The sequence below is a fragment of the Cuculus canorus genome, chromosome 1 (assembly GCF_017976375.1).
Source record: "Cuculus canorus isolate bCucCan1 chromosome 1, bCucCan1.pri, whole genome shotgun sequence".
Taxonomy (NCBI): Eukaryota; Metazoa; Chordata; class Aves; order Cuculiformes; family Cuculidae; genus Cuculus; species Cuculus canorus.
This window is the reverse complement of record NC_071401.1, coordinates 190,137,414-190,153,528: the sequence shown is the minus strand read 5'-3', so window position 1 is coordinate 190,153,528 and position 16,115 is coordinate 190,137,414. Positions and strand designations below refer to the sequence as shown.

General features: G+C 34.2%; 1 protein-coding gene across 11 annotated transcripts in view; it reads left to right on the top strand.

Moving 5' to 3' along the window:
- The window catches only part of TAFA5 (TAFA chemokine like family member 5), a 406,890-nt gene that overhangs the window by 216,086 nt on the left and 174,689 nt on the right, over nucleotides 1-16,115 (top strand). For all 11 annotated transcript variants that reach the window (XR_008448192.1, XR_008448196.1, XR_008448191.1 and 8 more), the window contains one exon: nucleotides 10,823-10,972. Coding sequence is in view for 1 of the 11 variants with exons in the window: in XM_054056431.1 (XP_053912406.1) it covers nucleotides 10,823-10,972 (150 nt within the window). In the remaining 10 variants the exon portion in view is untranslated. The remainder of the gene's footprint in view (nucleotides 1-10,822; nucleotides 10,973-16,115) is intronic.

Here is a 16,115-nt window from a genome sequence, read left to right as displayed (position 1 = left end):
TTACCACAGGAACAGCATCACTATCACTGATCTAAACAACTTCAGTATATTCACCAAAAGGAAGGCAGAAAATGCTAATGCTTCTCCATAATGTTAACGATTCTCCTTCAGCATGTCCTCTGGATGAGAAGCAGCATTTAGTTACACTCAGTGCTCTTTAACTTGACAGCGTTCATGTTGTCCTCTGTACCAAAAAACAGCTGGTCAGTGCAGCTTCAGTGTGAGCCATGGATCTGATCATATCTCACATCCTCTTAGGTTTTTTTCTTAGAGACTTAGCTGATATATAATGGAATAGAGTTTATGATGGTTTATGATACACTTAGTCCCAAACTTGAGAGGATAGCATCATCCACCAAACACAATCAGATAACTGAAATATTTACTACAGTCAATATTGTGATGTTAAAGCAAGTAGGTGAGAACAAACAATGCAAAGTGTAGCCAATGTCAGACACAATTGACATTTTTTCTGCATATGGCATGCTCTTAGAAATCAGTGGGAATTCTTACAGAGGTAGATTCTACTTTGAATTTTTTCTTTGGGTTGGACTAAAAGTCATACATTGTAAAGTAAAAATATTGTATCCATTGACTATGAAATCATAACAACAGACCTAATTCACTCTGTGGTATTAGTATAGTAGTTTTTGTGAAGGATATTGGCAAATTGTTTATATTTTATGATCAATATGATTAGCAACATATTCCGAATCATCTTCAATTTCAAGGTAGTATGGTACAACATGTCCCTCTGTGAAGTGTAGGTGTATGTGTATGTTTTTTTTATTTTTAACTAATTACACGTTTTGTGTTTAGAATACTATTAAATGCAGTCTATTCCATATCTTAGGAAGCATATTTCAAGGTGGTACACCATGAGCAGTAGTAAACTTAGTTCATCAAAATGCTGAGTAAAGCAGTGACATATTCATTCTTTTTTATTAAGAATCTTGATCTGAGGAATTATTATTTATTAGGCATTCATTGGGAAATTGATAGCATAATTTAACTTTATTAACTATTAAAACTGATAAGCATGCATAAAAAAAGATGAACCTTGCTACAGAGGGAATAATAATAATAATAATAAGGTTAAATTAAAGTTTTTTAAAATGTCATTAGTTTAAAGATTTTTTAACATTGCATTCTATAGTGTCAACACATACATTGGACTTTTGCCTCTGTCGATACTTTTGTTTGTGTTTATTTTACAGCTTCTGTTCTAGCACAAAATGGGTTTGTACACTTGAAATATTTTCAACTTTTCAGTATCCTGAGATTAATTCTACATCTGCTGAGAACACACATGGCATATCTTCTTTGGGCATAAGCCCCACTATATTGTGCAGAGGTTAAATAATGGTCATGAGTACAGAATGATTGAACACCTAGTTGTGTAAATGGAAGACATTTTTCCTAATAAATGGGACACAGGAAGAGGTGTTCTAATCTTGAGCCCTTTACTGATTTGTAAAGGTGAGTGGGATGATAGTAGTCTTTGTTCACTGCACTGTCTTTTGGCAGCCTTGGATATATGTGAGCAACTTAAAACCTCTTTTGCTGTCACCCTCCTCTGAGTTGTGCAGAAGAGAATCTTGTCTCATAAATGGTTATTTTCACGGAGGACTAGAAATGAGGATAGAAAAATCATGGGTTTCATCCATGAAAACTTTTAGTTTCAGCCAACACCCGTTTCATAAGTCATTTTGAGCAAAATGGATAAAAATGGAAGCTGGCCCAGCTAGGAAATCATTTCTTCAAGTCTGCAGAACAGCTGAGAATAATAGCTAGAACACTCATGCTTCTCTGTCGCACTTCTGTAAAGTACTGTTTCCAGACAAACCGTTAAAACGAAAGCTCACTCAAATCCATCAGTTAAGGAGCCTGTCAAGTTCACTTCCTTTAGCTGGTGCTGAGGTTTGGTAATAATCTAACAGAAAGGATGTATTTATTTAGCATGCTGCATCTGTATTTTTTAACTTTTAAGACAATGTAATTGTCTAAAAGCCCACTGATGTACCTGCAGTAGTGGTGCTTGTGTGCTAAATCTAGCAATGTGCTCAGCATAGAACCTAAATGAACGACTTCATTGCTCTATGCAATAAAGACAGAGAGAGGCAGGTCCCCCTGAGTAACGTTATACTGTTCTTGTGTGCTCTGTAATGAAGCTCTGAGAGCCAAGCAAGAAGAAACAGCAGACACAGCGGATACGTGCTATTCTGTCCTGGTCCTTATGATGTGCTTGATTTGAGACTTCATGCTAGTACCCAGATTAATTTAACTTATGCATGGTAAACTTCCTTTACAGTTACTGTAGCGAGAGAGGTGCTTCAAGAGGTGCCGATTTTGCTTGTTGAAGCTTTGGTCATGAGGATCCTTTGTCTGCTCAAGATTCTCAGCATCAAACCCTTATCTGGGTTTGTCCTTAATATTTCTAACTAATGTCATGTATTATTCAGGGGGATTATTTCTTCTTAGGTGTCATAAGACATTCAAAACTGTTGAAATTTGTTTCTTTCTTGGATATGGGTACTGTATTACTTCAGAGACAGTGTTTACTTTTGCCATCTTACTAAGATAAGTTTATATTTCCCGGTAGTATGTGTGAGCTGTTGTACCTGTATGTTCTCAGTAAGTGCAGTACCACAGAGTACAAAGTCTTGAGAAACTATGTTTTGTAAGGAGTGTGCTTATGGAGTCTTTCCATGAAAAAATATGGCAAAATAATGACACAGCTAGAAGCCTTCTTCTGTTATCTAGTGATTTCAAGTTAAACCTACCATCTAGATTACAAAAAAAAAAAACCCCACAGCTGCATCACAGAATCATCACTAGAAAGAAAATGGATTTTTGTTTCATAGGTTTTTACAAAAAGGGAAGAAAGCGTTACAGGCAGTAGTCAAAATAAACAGGCTTATTTTAAAGAAATTAGATCTGCTAAGAGTACAGTAGATGATTTAGTGTAATCACATTTGTCCTACAAAAATGACAACAAATTTCCATCATTTGAATTTTTAATTCATTCATAGGTATGAGTTAGCATATGGCTTGCTAACAAGGCTGAATATTGTTAAGTAGCAGTTGTTTTCATCTGCATACTTTGGCCGCCAGGTTTTCAAACCTGCCACAGGCATGAAGTAATGACACGTTTCTTGTTGCATAGGTTATAACTTACTAGTGGATGGTAATTAGCAGTTTTAGTAATTATTTCTGCAGTTTAAGACCAAAGACATACTGACAGGATCTAACAAAATGGAATTTCCACATATTGATTCTCCTTTCCCATGTGACCCCTACTGGACCAAATTTTACCCCAAATCTGCTGTTGAAGACTAACGATCTTGCAGTGCAGATACTGATACCAGTAGGAAGAGCACTTGTATAATGGCTTTTTAATGTCTCTGTTACATATGTAAATAGTTTTCAAGTCATTCCAGAATAAAAGTAAAACCCTAGAAGTTAAACCACTGTTTACCTGTTCTACTACATTTTATCTACTTCTGATATATGACTTTATCTGCATGTTCCTTCAAACTGATTTCATGCTCCCTGCAGTGACATATTTTGCTAACACAACAGACTTGTTCCTTCCTGACATACAGCTTCTGGCTCCAACAAATGTCAGTAGCTTTTTAGACAAACCTGTGCTTTTTATTCCTGTCTTTCTCAAGGGAAATATGAGCATTCTTCCAATAACATTTTTCCCCCTATGGCTATTCTGTTTGTTTTATAAACAGTCTAGTTTTATTTTACATGCAGAGGCTGGTAAAGACATGGAAGAATGTTTTACTTCTTTTTCGTTTTCAACAGATTTAAATATTTTTAGGAAAGTAATAGAGTGACAGCGACTTCAATTTATGCAAATAAGCATAGCTTTGTTTAATCCAAAATGCATGCAGTTATTTCTTTTTCGTCACAAATAGAAGCTTCCAGAAGCAATTAACTAAACCTGTAGGAAGAGGAGTGAACAGGAGGCCCTCAGAGCTGCAGGTCCTCCTTGGAGGAGCTTTGTGTAGCTGAGATTTGCAATTCACACTGACTTAAACAGAGGCAGAACTTACTTAAAGAGAAAGGACTCAAACACCTTGTCATTCTTACTTATTTTTGGTAACATCCTTTATATGACTGCCTTATTTATGAGGTCTGCTTTTAGGTTGCTATCCTAAAGGAGACATGGAAAAAACCCAGAAATCACTAGGCTAGGGAAGATATTTCTATAATATTAATGAAATAAACATTAGTGGGATTCATTTGGTTGTATCTATATGAATATACATTGAAGACATTTCTCAAAGATGGAAGCTTTGATTCTGTTGCTGAAGTCAGGGGTACAAGGGTCACTGGTTCTCCTGGTGCTGCAGCTTGATGGGTTTCCAGTCTTCATGCTGGAATCAGCAAGATCCTTCACAGGATCATGACAGAACAGGGCTTGGCAGCCACAGAGGCTCTGGACAACCCCAGGCCCAGGCACCAGTCCACTCCCTGGGGCCTGGCCAAGGCCAGACTGGGCTGTGGGGAACTGGAGATGGGCTCTGCTGCAGCATCACTGGGGTGGGGCCAGTGGCCCTAGGGGATGAAATGGGGTCCTGCGCCATGGACAGGGTGTGCCAGGCAGGGACAGTGAGGCTTGTTTTAGACTTCATGGTCCAACATAAATGTCTTGCTCTATAGTGTACTTCATATACATAAATGCCTTGTGTCCGCACTTATTTCTATAACCTTGGCTTGAGTTTTCAAGCCTTTTCTACTCTGGAATTCCTTTTGTACCAATTTTGTTTGAGAACTACCTTCAGAAACTTAAATCTTGAAGTTTGTTTTCACTGAACTTTGGTTTTAAATTTCTTTTTCTTTCTGTTATCTTTTTTAATAGTAATATATAAAGGTAATAATTCATAATGATACAACAAAATATTAAGCAATTACATACAATAGCAGTAGCAGATGCAATAAGTTAGGGCATTAGTCTTATCTGAGGGAAAAAAAAAATCTCAAAATGGGTCCTGAACATATCTTGAATCTCCACAGATTCTATTTTCTTTTCTGTACAACTATTTAGAAGAGTAGGATCTATCTTAATTAAAATTTACGGCTTATTTCAGAATGGAAGGGCTGAAAGCTATTTTCCTATCCTCTTAATGTCTGTGCTGTTTATGTGCTTGAGATGGCTAAGTGGTAGTCTGAAAATTGCAATAAGATTAGTAATTACTAAGGGGACATAATGTACTGTTTTGTTGCAGTGGAACTCTGAAAATACTTGAGCTGACTCCTAAAAGGAGGAGTCATTCATTGTGTTTTTCTCTTATTATTCATATGTTTTACTTAACTGGGTTTCACAGTGAGTTTTCCTTCATGAAATAAGCACTAAAACCACATATTTTAAGACAAATTTTCTTATTTTATATCACATAAATCCAGAATCACTCCTTTCAAGATTAGGAGGCTACAGATGTCACTTGATAACATAGATTCCAGCCAAATATAGCTCTGAACCTATCTCTAGAAAGTTTAAAAATATTTGGTCTGCTGGACATCTGTGCGTTCCACAAGTGTGTTAGGTTTATTCAGGTTAGTTACTTTTTGTTTCATTAGTCCTGTCTTGTACTGATAACATAATCATACCCTCAAGAAAAACTGGTATTTTAAACAGGTTATCTAACTGCACTAGCGAAGAATTGCTTCGTATAGTCTGTAGCTTAAACAGGCACATCTTCTGTTTCAGTAGGAAAATACAAGATCCTAAACGATATACAAAGCATCTTGGAATTAAGTTCTTTAAATGCCAATAACTTTGGCAACAGAAAAGCAAAAGATCTATTTCCAGGAGTATATTCTATTGGAAAATTGAAATGGCCTTATATTGCAAAATTAAGATTGAAACAAAGTTCTTATTTGATAGTTATTCTGAAATTGTGCTGATTCATTTGAACTGTTTTTTTCACATACTTGGTAACAGAAGCTGAGCCAACTTTAGTCTGTTACTGTAAGTTAAATAAGTTTTTTTAAATACATTTTGTTGGAGTTGCTCTTTCTTATTTTATATTGGTGCTCAGTGTAAGAGATCTTTCTTGACATTTTCTTTGAGGAAGGATACGTAACATAAAAAATTAAAATCCCACTTTAATATCTGTTTGGTTTTGTTGATTTTTTTAAAATGAAGTATGTTTAAATATTTGTTATTCAAGTTAACATCAAACTGCAAGTCATGAACAGCACTAAATACTTAAGTTCTGCCTTATCTCAGTAGGAGTTGTTGATATTCAGCCCTGGTCAGGAGTTGGCATTGCTGTGTTGTCAGAAAGACTTCAATATTGTAATAGAAAACTACCGAACGTATTCCTATGATCTGATTTTGAAACAACTCCTGCATTGTGTTCGCTGACAAAAGAGTATCTGAATGTAGCCAAGATTTTTAATAACATCTAACTTGCATTTTGAACTAAAAGAGCTTGTGTTGCTAGGCATCAAATTGGTGATGCATGGAAAAATAGTTCACTGAAACTATAATATAAGTCTGCATGTATAATTCAGCAGTAGATTTTCTGGATGAGCATGAAATCTAAAACCCTGGAAAGACTTGTATATTTAGATCAAGTTTTATTTTCATTGAATCCACAGGTAGCTTGAGTTCATATTCTGACTTTATTTGTTTAAATTAATTTGAAGGAAAGTCTTCAACTTTTCAGCATACATAAATTAAAAATGTATAGTATCTGTAATTTGCTTGTTGTAATCAATGTGGGTTAGGCAGATTGTATTTCCTATTAGAAAACACAGATATTTTTTTCCACAGAAAATTTAAAACATTATCCCAGGTATCTACATGTAATATGAAAATATTTACTATAATATTTGAGGGGATTATGTATGACAGATCTTTCAAAAGCTTCATTCTTCCAGCAGTGGCTTATAGTTGATGGAAGACTCTTAGTAATGCACATTAAAAGTGCCATTTACTTTTAAATTTTCAATAACAAATTCTTTTATTTCAAGAATGTGAGAAATAAATAACCTTTAAAAATACAGTGGTTTTTACCTTGAGATATTTCCTGTGCCGATTCCTAGATACGTGTAGCTAAACTCACTGATTCCTACAGACTTCCATGAAAGTCTGTTTTTCTCTGCTTGGTAACCAAATGGTGGCAATGCAGAATCAAATAACTTCCAGTGAGTCCTCAATTACTAAAATAAAGTTATAAAATAAATAAATATAAAATACAAAGTATTTATATATATATAAATAAATACTAAAAAAAAATGACAAGAGCAACTTATTTACTTGGAAAAATGGATGATGGTAAGTCTGAAATAATCTTTCTGCTTGGTCCATAAAATAATAAAAAAATGTCATTTTTTCTTGGAAGAAAGACTTTCAGACAAGGCTTGAATGAATCAGAGTTCTCTGATGATACTTGCCTTTGTTTTTCTTCCCGAGATTATTTCATTCAGGTTGGAAGGTGGTAAGTTATTTTGTACTGTAATTACATAAATGCAATCTACTGAAAATGTGGGGTCTTTATGACTGTTTCACAGACTCTGGCTCTTAATGTCTCAACTAGAAAAACTCCATTGAAACTCTCCTCATTACTGCCTTGAGATTTCTTCTCTGTGCTTAGGAGTGAGGTGGAGAGTATTCAGAGGCTTTGAAAGACATTGCTGTCAACTTCCCTGAAAATCAAAGGTGTCCTAATACTTGAAACTCCATACTTACAAGAAGTACATTTATTTTGTTCCATCATTTTGTCACTTTCATTTCTAGATCAAATTGTTAAAAAGCAAAAGCAGCATGCGTGTTGTATAAATAAGCTGCTTCTGTACACTTACTCTCTACTTAATGGGAGACAGAGAGGACGTGCTTTACAGCAGGATGACTCTCTCTCTGGAGATGGGCCTCCATAAACTTAACTAATACTTTCCATGCTTCGCAATCATCTAAAGCCAAGTAAGAGTGGGTGTACACCATGCTGCAATGCTCAATATACTTGCAGTCTTTGTGCCCTGTGACATAATCACTAGGAAGTATTTATGTCATACCTGTGGGATGAGCTGCTGCATCTCTACAATAACTTCTAATTTTCTCCTGCTACAGAAATAAGAATGGCAACAGAAATATGATCTTAAAAACATCTATGAAATGTTTTAAAAATATTTCCAATTTTCTGTTATTTTTAATAGCTGCACAAAATTCCATGAAAGACAGTGTGGCATTATGTTTGTATAGCAATTGCTGTAATTTAAATATCTCGGATTTTGAAGTTCATTAAAAAAAAAAAAAATAGGTCACTATGCCTGGAAGAAATTATAATCTCTAAGCAAAATAATCAGCTGAAAACAATCATAAAACACAAATAACCCAGCTGGCTCTAAATGGACCTATGCAAAACTAAAACTAGTTCAGCTCCAAAATCAGAAAAGCTCTCTACAGGAATTCAAACTGATAGTTGATGTTTGCATATCCATGAAAGCTTTTCACTTTCTCAAATTATCTTGACATAAAGCTTCACTGTTCTTTTCCTTTAAGTATAATTCTTGCCTTCACTGTGCTATAAAACTGGTTCCTTTCCTCTGAAACGGGGTTTTATATAATGATCCCCCTAGATTATATGCTGTATCATGTCTTTTTTTGTGAAAGTAGTGATAGTATAAAGACTTTCAGAGAGTGGAGAATATGACAACACACGCTCTCACACATACAACACTTACGCTTCCGAATTTTCTGTGATTTCCATTAAATTTCTGTTCTCAGTGCAGGACCTTAATCATGATGTTCAAGTGCCTAAGGGATCCAGATCTAAACACACCTCTGATTATGTCTTTTTTTATATGATCTACTAAGACAGCTGTGTTCCTTGGGAGCAATAAATCTCCTGCAACCCACAATGAAAAATATTAGTGATGGGCAAAATGACTGATTTTTTTTACTCTTTTTTCTGTTCAAGATGTTTCAAAGTAGATATATTTTCCTCATCCCTGTCTGGAAAATCATGAACCACTATCTTTCTTGTGAAACCTTTGCTTTCTAACCCAACATTTCTGAGGAAACAAAGTAAAATACAACATATAAGGGGAAAAATCCTCTCATCAGTACGTTTATCCTAAGATAATTTTATTAATAGAGTGAGTGTAAAAGTGTAGAAGCCCAGGACTGACCATAGCTCCTAAGTCTAGTTGCCAGCAGCCATTAAGAGGTGATGATAGTGTTCGCTATTTTGAATATCATATCTGCATTTATAAATGTCTAATGCATATTACTAACACAGATGCCCTATATTTGCATGAATTTGTAGAGTATCTTCTTCCATGTTTATCTTTGAGATCATCAGTTTTACCATGTTGTAATTCACTTCAGTGTAGGAGTCATAGCAACCTACAATTTTGGTGCTTAACAGTGAACCAGACACAATGCTGTTGACAGACTACAGTATTTTGTTGTTCTGGCAAATTCAGAACAGTATTCACACAATAGGAAGCATCATAAGCTGCTTCTTAGAAGAATATGCTGTGTAAACTTATATTCTGAATGGAAAAAAATGCCATATACAGAAATATAATTCACTTCTAGACTTAAATATAATGACGTTCATATCTGTGTCTTGTTTTTTGAATTTTTTTAATTTTTTATCTGAATATGGATTTTTTTTATTTTTGTCTCATTATTCTTTGTCAAAATTTCAACAACCTAAAAATAATTTAATGTGAATATTATTTGAACTGCATACATTTTTAGAAACACAATAATGCATTTCTTCCAATCTTATTTTTTATGAAAATAAAATATAGTTACTTGTGATTTGCAGATATATTTTTGCACATATTCATCTGAATGATTATAATTATTGGCCTACAAACACAAAATGCAGTAGAAATTATATTTGCTACTGTATGATAAGATATAGAAATTATATGTAATGCAACGTGATAGCTGGGATTTTTTTTCACTCTTACTACACACTGAAACTCAATAATACATCTTTCTTGCTTGTAAAAGGCAGTATTTTAGTATACTAGTAGCATACAATTGGTTGTACCAGAAATGCATCCTTTAAAATCCATAATATTTACTTCAGAATAATATTTTTCATAAAATAATTTTTTGCAGCTTTGTGTTTTGCCTTTTATAGCATAGTCCAAATTCAGAATTAGATGGTGTAGATTTCCTTACTGTTCAGGAAAAGTTATATATATTGAAGTCAATAAACAGCAAACAATATTATTGAGCTAACAGGGCAGTGTTATTTTGCTGTCATTTGTGGGATGGTTGCATAGTAAATTTAGTGAAAGGAAAAAGACCAACTACTCCAGATATGAGTCAGGTAGGGAATGAATTGACTTTCTGTTTAGGTGAAGCAAGAGCCAAAGGATGGACAGTCTGGTCGAACATGGCCGTACTTGAAAGACTCTTCCTTTCAAAAACAACGTGCAAACCAGTAAAGACTTCATTATGTTCAAGGACATGTGGGGAAGTTTTTTGTTTTCCATATACTTTATAATTTCTTTTCTCAAAGTGTTTAAAGAACATGCCATTTAAATTTTGTTGCTGTAAAAGCGGATTGTTCCTTTAGTTAGCCGCCATAAATAACAGTAACCTGTAACTCTAGTTTTTATGGAACAATAATCATTTTCTGACAGAACCAGTTTGCAGGGGTTTCATATGTCCACCACAGAAAAATTGTATGTCATCTCGGTTTTATTACATCCATCAGCTGGCTGCCCATTTGTTGTGGACTGTCTGCGGTGACATAGGGCCGTGACTATTTGGCTGTAATAGATTGCCTGTAGAGCATTCAGTGACTCTGGTACCTGTTGCTGGTTCTTTTTCCAGGTCAACTGGCTGCAGGTACATGTGAGATTGTTACTTTGGACAGAGATAGCAGTCAGCCCCGAAGGACTATAGCCCGACAAACGGCTCGCTGTGCATGTAAAAAAGGACAGATTGCCGGTACAACAAGAGCAAGGCCAGCCTGTGTTGATGGTAAGAAGCAATCTATTAAATCAGTTTCTGCCAATACAAAAGTGGTGTAAGCTGGTAGTGTCTCATGAAACAATAAAAGCTGTATCAAATAAACTTGCATATGTACCACTAACCATGGCAATACCATTGAAATTCCAATTCCTCAAAAGGGTGTTGCTGAGTAATAGTACAGATATTTCCGCTACATTTTTTTATTTGGAATTTTCACTTTTGTTTTAGCTTGATATGCAGTTGAATGTTAAGGGCATGGTACTGTTACATTTTGCACATAATTATAGGGTCAGTACTGAAATGGCATTCTTTTTCTCCCTACTGTTTTTTTTTTTCCTTATAACATTAAAATAACACTATAGAAGAGCCTCAAAGGTTTTATCTCTCTGACACCATAGTTGGAATATGATATCTGAATATACCTCGTAGGTCAAACTTTCCTTCTCTCCTTAAAATTATGATTCCATATGATTCACTGCAGATGCAGGTGGAAAAATGCTGACATACAGGGAGGTATGAAAATATTTCACTTTGAAATATTTTTTTGAGACAAATGAATTTCTGTATTACAGATAAATAAGATGTTAACAATAAGACAATGTTCAGTCTGCCAGTTAGCAAGCATTCATGTTAAAAATAAAATTGGAGACCTATTGAAAATAGTTGATGTGAAACAGAATGTTTTGATATAGGCGCTGTTCACAAGAGTAAGAAGTTTCTTACATATAGAACTATAATAAATTCACAGATTGCCTTTGAATCCTGACTGGTTTGAGTCCTCAAATAAAAATATTGCTGAGAACACCCTGCTGTTGCCTCAGAATTTAGTCTTACCAGTCATTATCAAAGAAGACAGCTCAAAGATTTCAGAGCCTACCCACAAAGCTAAATATAGAACATCATGCACATCCCATTTTTGCATTTTCCTTTCACTGTTTTTGGTACTCTGTAAAGCAGTTTCTTAGCTGTTTCTTTTGTAATGTGGTATTACCTCTAGTAATTCTCTTTTTTCCTATTTTATTGTGATATCATAAGACTTAATTGCTTAAGAAAAGAATGATTTTTTTTTCATTTATAGTTGTAACTTTAGTAAAAAAAAACTTCTAGCAATTAAAAAAAAATCATCATCTATTTACCATTTTAAAACAGCAAAATTCTAAGGAATGATATGAGTTTTGTGTCATCTGATGAGAACTAAGCACAATTTTTCCTCAGTCAGTTAAGGCCTATGGTGAGATTTATTTGCTGTAAATTGGATGTCCAAAGTTAGTTGTCTAACCTCGTAACTCCAGTTCTTAGTTATACCAAATAGAGAGCAAAAGGCACCTTCTCAATTTCTCTCACCCAGAATGCCTACGATAAATCAGATGTAACACTCTGTCTTGCCTTAAGACACGTGTGGTGATGAGACTTTAGGTAGCTAGAACGTACACATCTAAGAAGACATGACTACCCCTTATCCTCCAATTGCCATATTAGCTTAGTTTTTAAGTATGGAAGGTTTGAGGTAATTTAATATTAGAAAATATTTGTATTTATTTATTTGTTTTACTAAGAACTCACAAAGAAGAGCTATTTCAAATTCTATACTTCTATACTAATATTCAGATTCTGTACTTGATCATTATTTTATGAAAACAGAGAACTGGATGACAGAATCTATGGTTAGTTATTGTGTAATCAGGGAGGGTTCTTTATGTAATATTCTCTTTTGGAAATCAACTGGGAAGTTCATCAGTTAAAAAATGCTACTTTGCTTTCCTGGACATTGTTAGAAATGTTTTGTAATCAAAACTCAAAAAGGTTAATGATACCTAGAACCACTTATCATATTCCCAAATTAAAAAAAAAAAAAAAAGACAGAAGCCAAATCTTTGTTCTGCAGGTTTTATTCATGAATGAAGTTAAAAAACAGTTTCACATCCATAAACACAATTATATAAGAAAGAATAAATGAACATTTTATCTTATCTCTGATCTTGTGCTTGCAAGTAAGCTGGTAGATAAATTGGCTATTAGATAACAAGTATCCATCTGTGAATTTACCAGGTTCATAGTTTAAAGAGTATGCAATGAATTTTTCTGTACTCTTTATATTCATTTCTAGAATAAAGTGTTTCAAACACACCTAGTCAATGCTTTCATCTGGACAGAACATGAACTCTACACAAAATTATGTCTGATTTGTTTTGTCTCTGATATTAACTCCATCATCTTTTTCAACAAAGGAGGGTATTTTCACCTACAGAAATACTCTGTCTAGCAGACATTCAGTTCACTTTTTTTCTTATAAATCTCGTGTTCCAAACAAACAAATAGATCCTTCTCTGAGCTTTTTTAAATAGCACATAGATTGTGCTTTTGAAATTTTTATTTATTTATATTTTAGGTGATATTAAGAATGTAAATGCTACTTGAGATTTCACTTCTGTGTTCAAAAAATGAAAAGTCTTATGGGGCAGAGGTGTTTGTGTCTTTTTGATTTTCTTTTATTTTTGGCAGTTTGCTTTCCAAACATTTGGTTCTTTTAGTTTTATTCTCTGTATAATCTTGATTTTAATAAGATTAGTTTGAAGTAAAGGTAGCAGAATTAGACCTTAGACCTTTAATTATTAATGCAAAGTCATTTGTAAAGAAAGCAGACAAAGTAAGCATGACCTGCTAGTCTACTACCAAGAACACATTAACTAATATTTTTGTTACACCTTCTGGTAAGAGAGTGTTTTGCAGATTCAGTACCAAAGCTGGTAATTTTTTCTAATCTTAAAATGCATGATGTTGCACCTGGCTACCATTTGTTCATTGTGTAATGGAGAGAAGTGTCTCAGAATATATTCAGTAATGGTCTATATTTCCTGGAGCTCTGAAATGCAAGTGCCAATTATTGCAGCAAAAAGAGTAAGTAATTTAAGGGCTCTTAAACCTCAAAAGCATTGTCTGAGATTGCACTTGTCAACGTAGTGCTCAGAGTAAGTCCTGAGTTGATTACCAAAATCTACTCTGATTTCCACTGCTACATCAGCTAAGGTCTTTTCCTAAGAAATGAAAGACAGTAAATGTCAGACAGATAAAACTGGAATTCTTAAGAATGAAAATGCTGTGTTTAGGGCTTAGTCTGAGCAGAGAATGAGGAGCAGAGATTTTCTTGAAATGTTTCCCTATGAGAGAGTGCTGATTTACTCTTTTTTTTTTTTTTTTTCTAGCAGTCTTTAAGTATGGCAGATTGCTAATGATTTCTGAAAAAAATGTCATCGTTATTCATCCTGATTTCAAGCATGATTTAGTGTTCATTACTTCATTCCTAGCCCCACAGACTCATAGTATATATTTGGTATGTTTGGTTGTCATGTAATTTTTATTCATGAGTGTAGGTTTTGTGATATTATGGAAGTAGTTTTCCTGCATGTTTACTTATAGTATTATTATTTACAACTAGCATTCCCTAGTCCCTTTTTTGAGATCAAATTTCATAGCAATGACCTCAGTTGCATTACTTTGATAAGATATTATGTTTTGACAGAGCATCTGGTTTATCACCAGAGTAATTTCCCTGTGTGTCAGTCAAGCTTCATCAGTTTTTTAAGCTGGAGCCTGTGAGAGATTAGAAGATAGCAATTATTCTCTGGTTTTGTCCAGTACCTTTGCTAATTTAAACTTACTTACAAGCAAATGACAAAAAGTCTTTGATAACAGTGTATGTACACGTGCATCCATGGTTTGTATTCTTTAATAAGAAATACAGCTATCTGAAAATAAAATTTGTTATGCCGAAGCATTTCATAATATACATAAAAGTATAGTAGCCTGAGATGAGTAGGATGGGTGTTTAAATGTTTAATAGATTCCAGTAATAAAATGTGCAAAATATATTTGTAGGTCAAAAATGAACCACAGTTTTCTCTAGGAAATAGTAACAGTTGCTTAGGAAAAAAAAGGTGTGAGAGAAGTGTTTTAATTGTTTAAGAAAATTTGCATTCCTGAATTCTGTGATTAAAAGGTTCTTATGCTGTGGGTTTGTTTTCTGGCTACTTTTATGTCCACAAAGTGCTATGGGAAATCTCAGGACATTGACCCTGATATCCAAAATTCCTAAACGTGGAATAGCTGTAGCTCACGTAACTGAATTAAGATTTATGTGGTGAATCAAAGTCATTGTGCTTTTTTATTAATGTTTTTAAGTTTTAATAAGTTTTCATTCTTTTGCGAGCACTGTAACGATATTATTTTCTATAGCATCTTAATTACTGCAGTTTGTTCATACATAATGATTAACATGCTTTTCAGTTGGCATTGATTGATTTTGTTTAACGCAGAAACTCGGGTCCCAAAATGAAGCAACATTAGTTTTGATCAATAATTCCTTGCTTTTCTCATTATCTCTAGGAGTCTATGGGGAGGTGTAGGGTTCAGAAGTGATCATTAATAGAATCCTAGGTCAAGCACTTGAAACAAAACTGCCTAATCCCCGGAGAGCTTCATTATTACTAAGTATCATATCCATACTAGGTGGGAAAAAATTAAAGGAAAAGAAAAGAAGAAAAAAAGGAGGACTATAAAGATTTTCAGAATAAGAGTTTTAGCTTTTACATTTAGAATATTTCGTATATTTGTTAAAATGTTGTTTATATTATTTTATCTTGTTTTTTTTTGTGGATATTTGCAAATGTTTCCGTACTGTAAATATTATACACTTGACTTAGTTGCATTTAAAGTTTGTCAATTTAAAACAAGTAAAACCAAAAGGCAAAGTGGGATGGATATGAAATTAAAAAAGAGACTGAAAAATAATATAGGCATTTTGCTGGACCAGAAATGATGTAGCGTATAATGTGGAAGATTTAAAGCTAGAAGGAGAGTAGGGCTTGAATATGATCATAAGGATGGAACACGTCTCCTGTGAAGAAACGCTAAGAGAGTTGAGGTTGTTCATCCCAGAGAAGAAAGGGTTCCCACGAGACCTTATTGCAGCCTTTCAGCACTTGAAGCGGACTTAGAAGAAAGAGAGACAAAAACTTCTTACCAAAGCCTGTAATGACAGGACAAAGTGTAGTGGTTTTAAACTAGGAGAAGATAGATTTAGATTGGACATAAGGAATGATTTTTTAATGATAAAGGTGGTGATACAGGTGTGGTGGAACAGGTTGTTCCATGA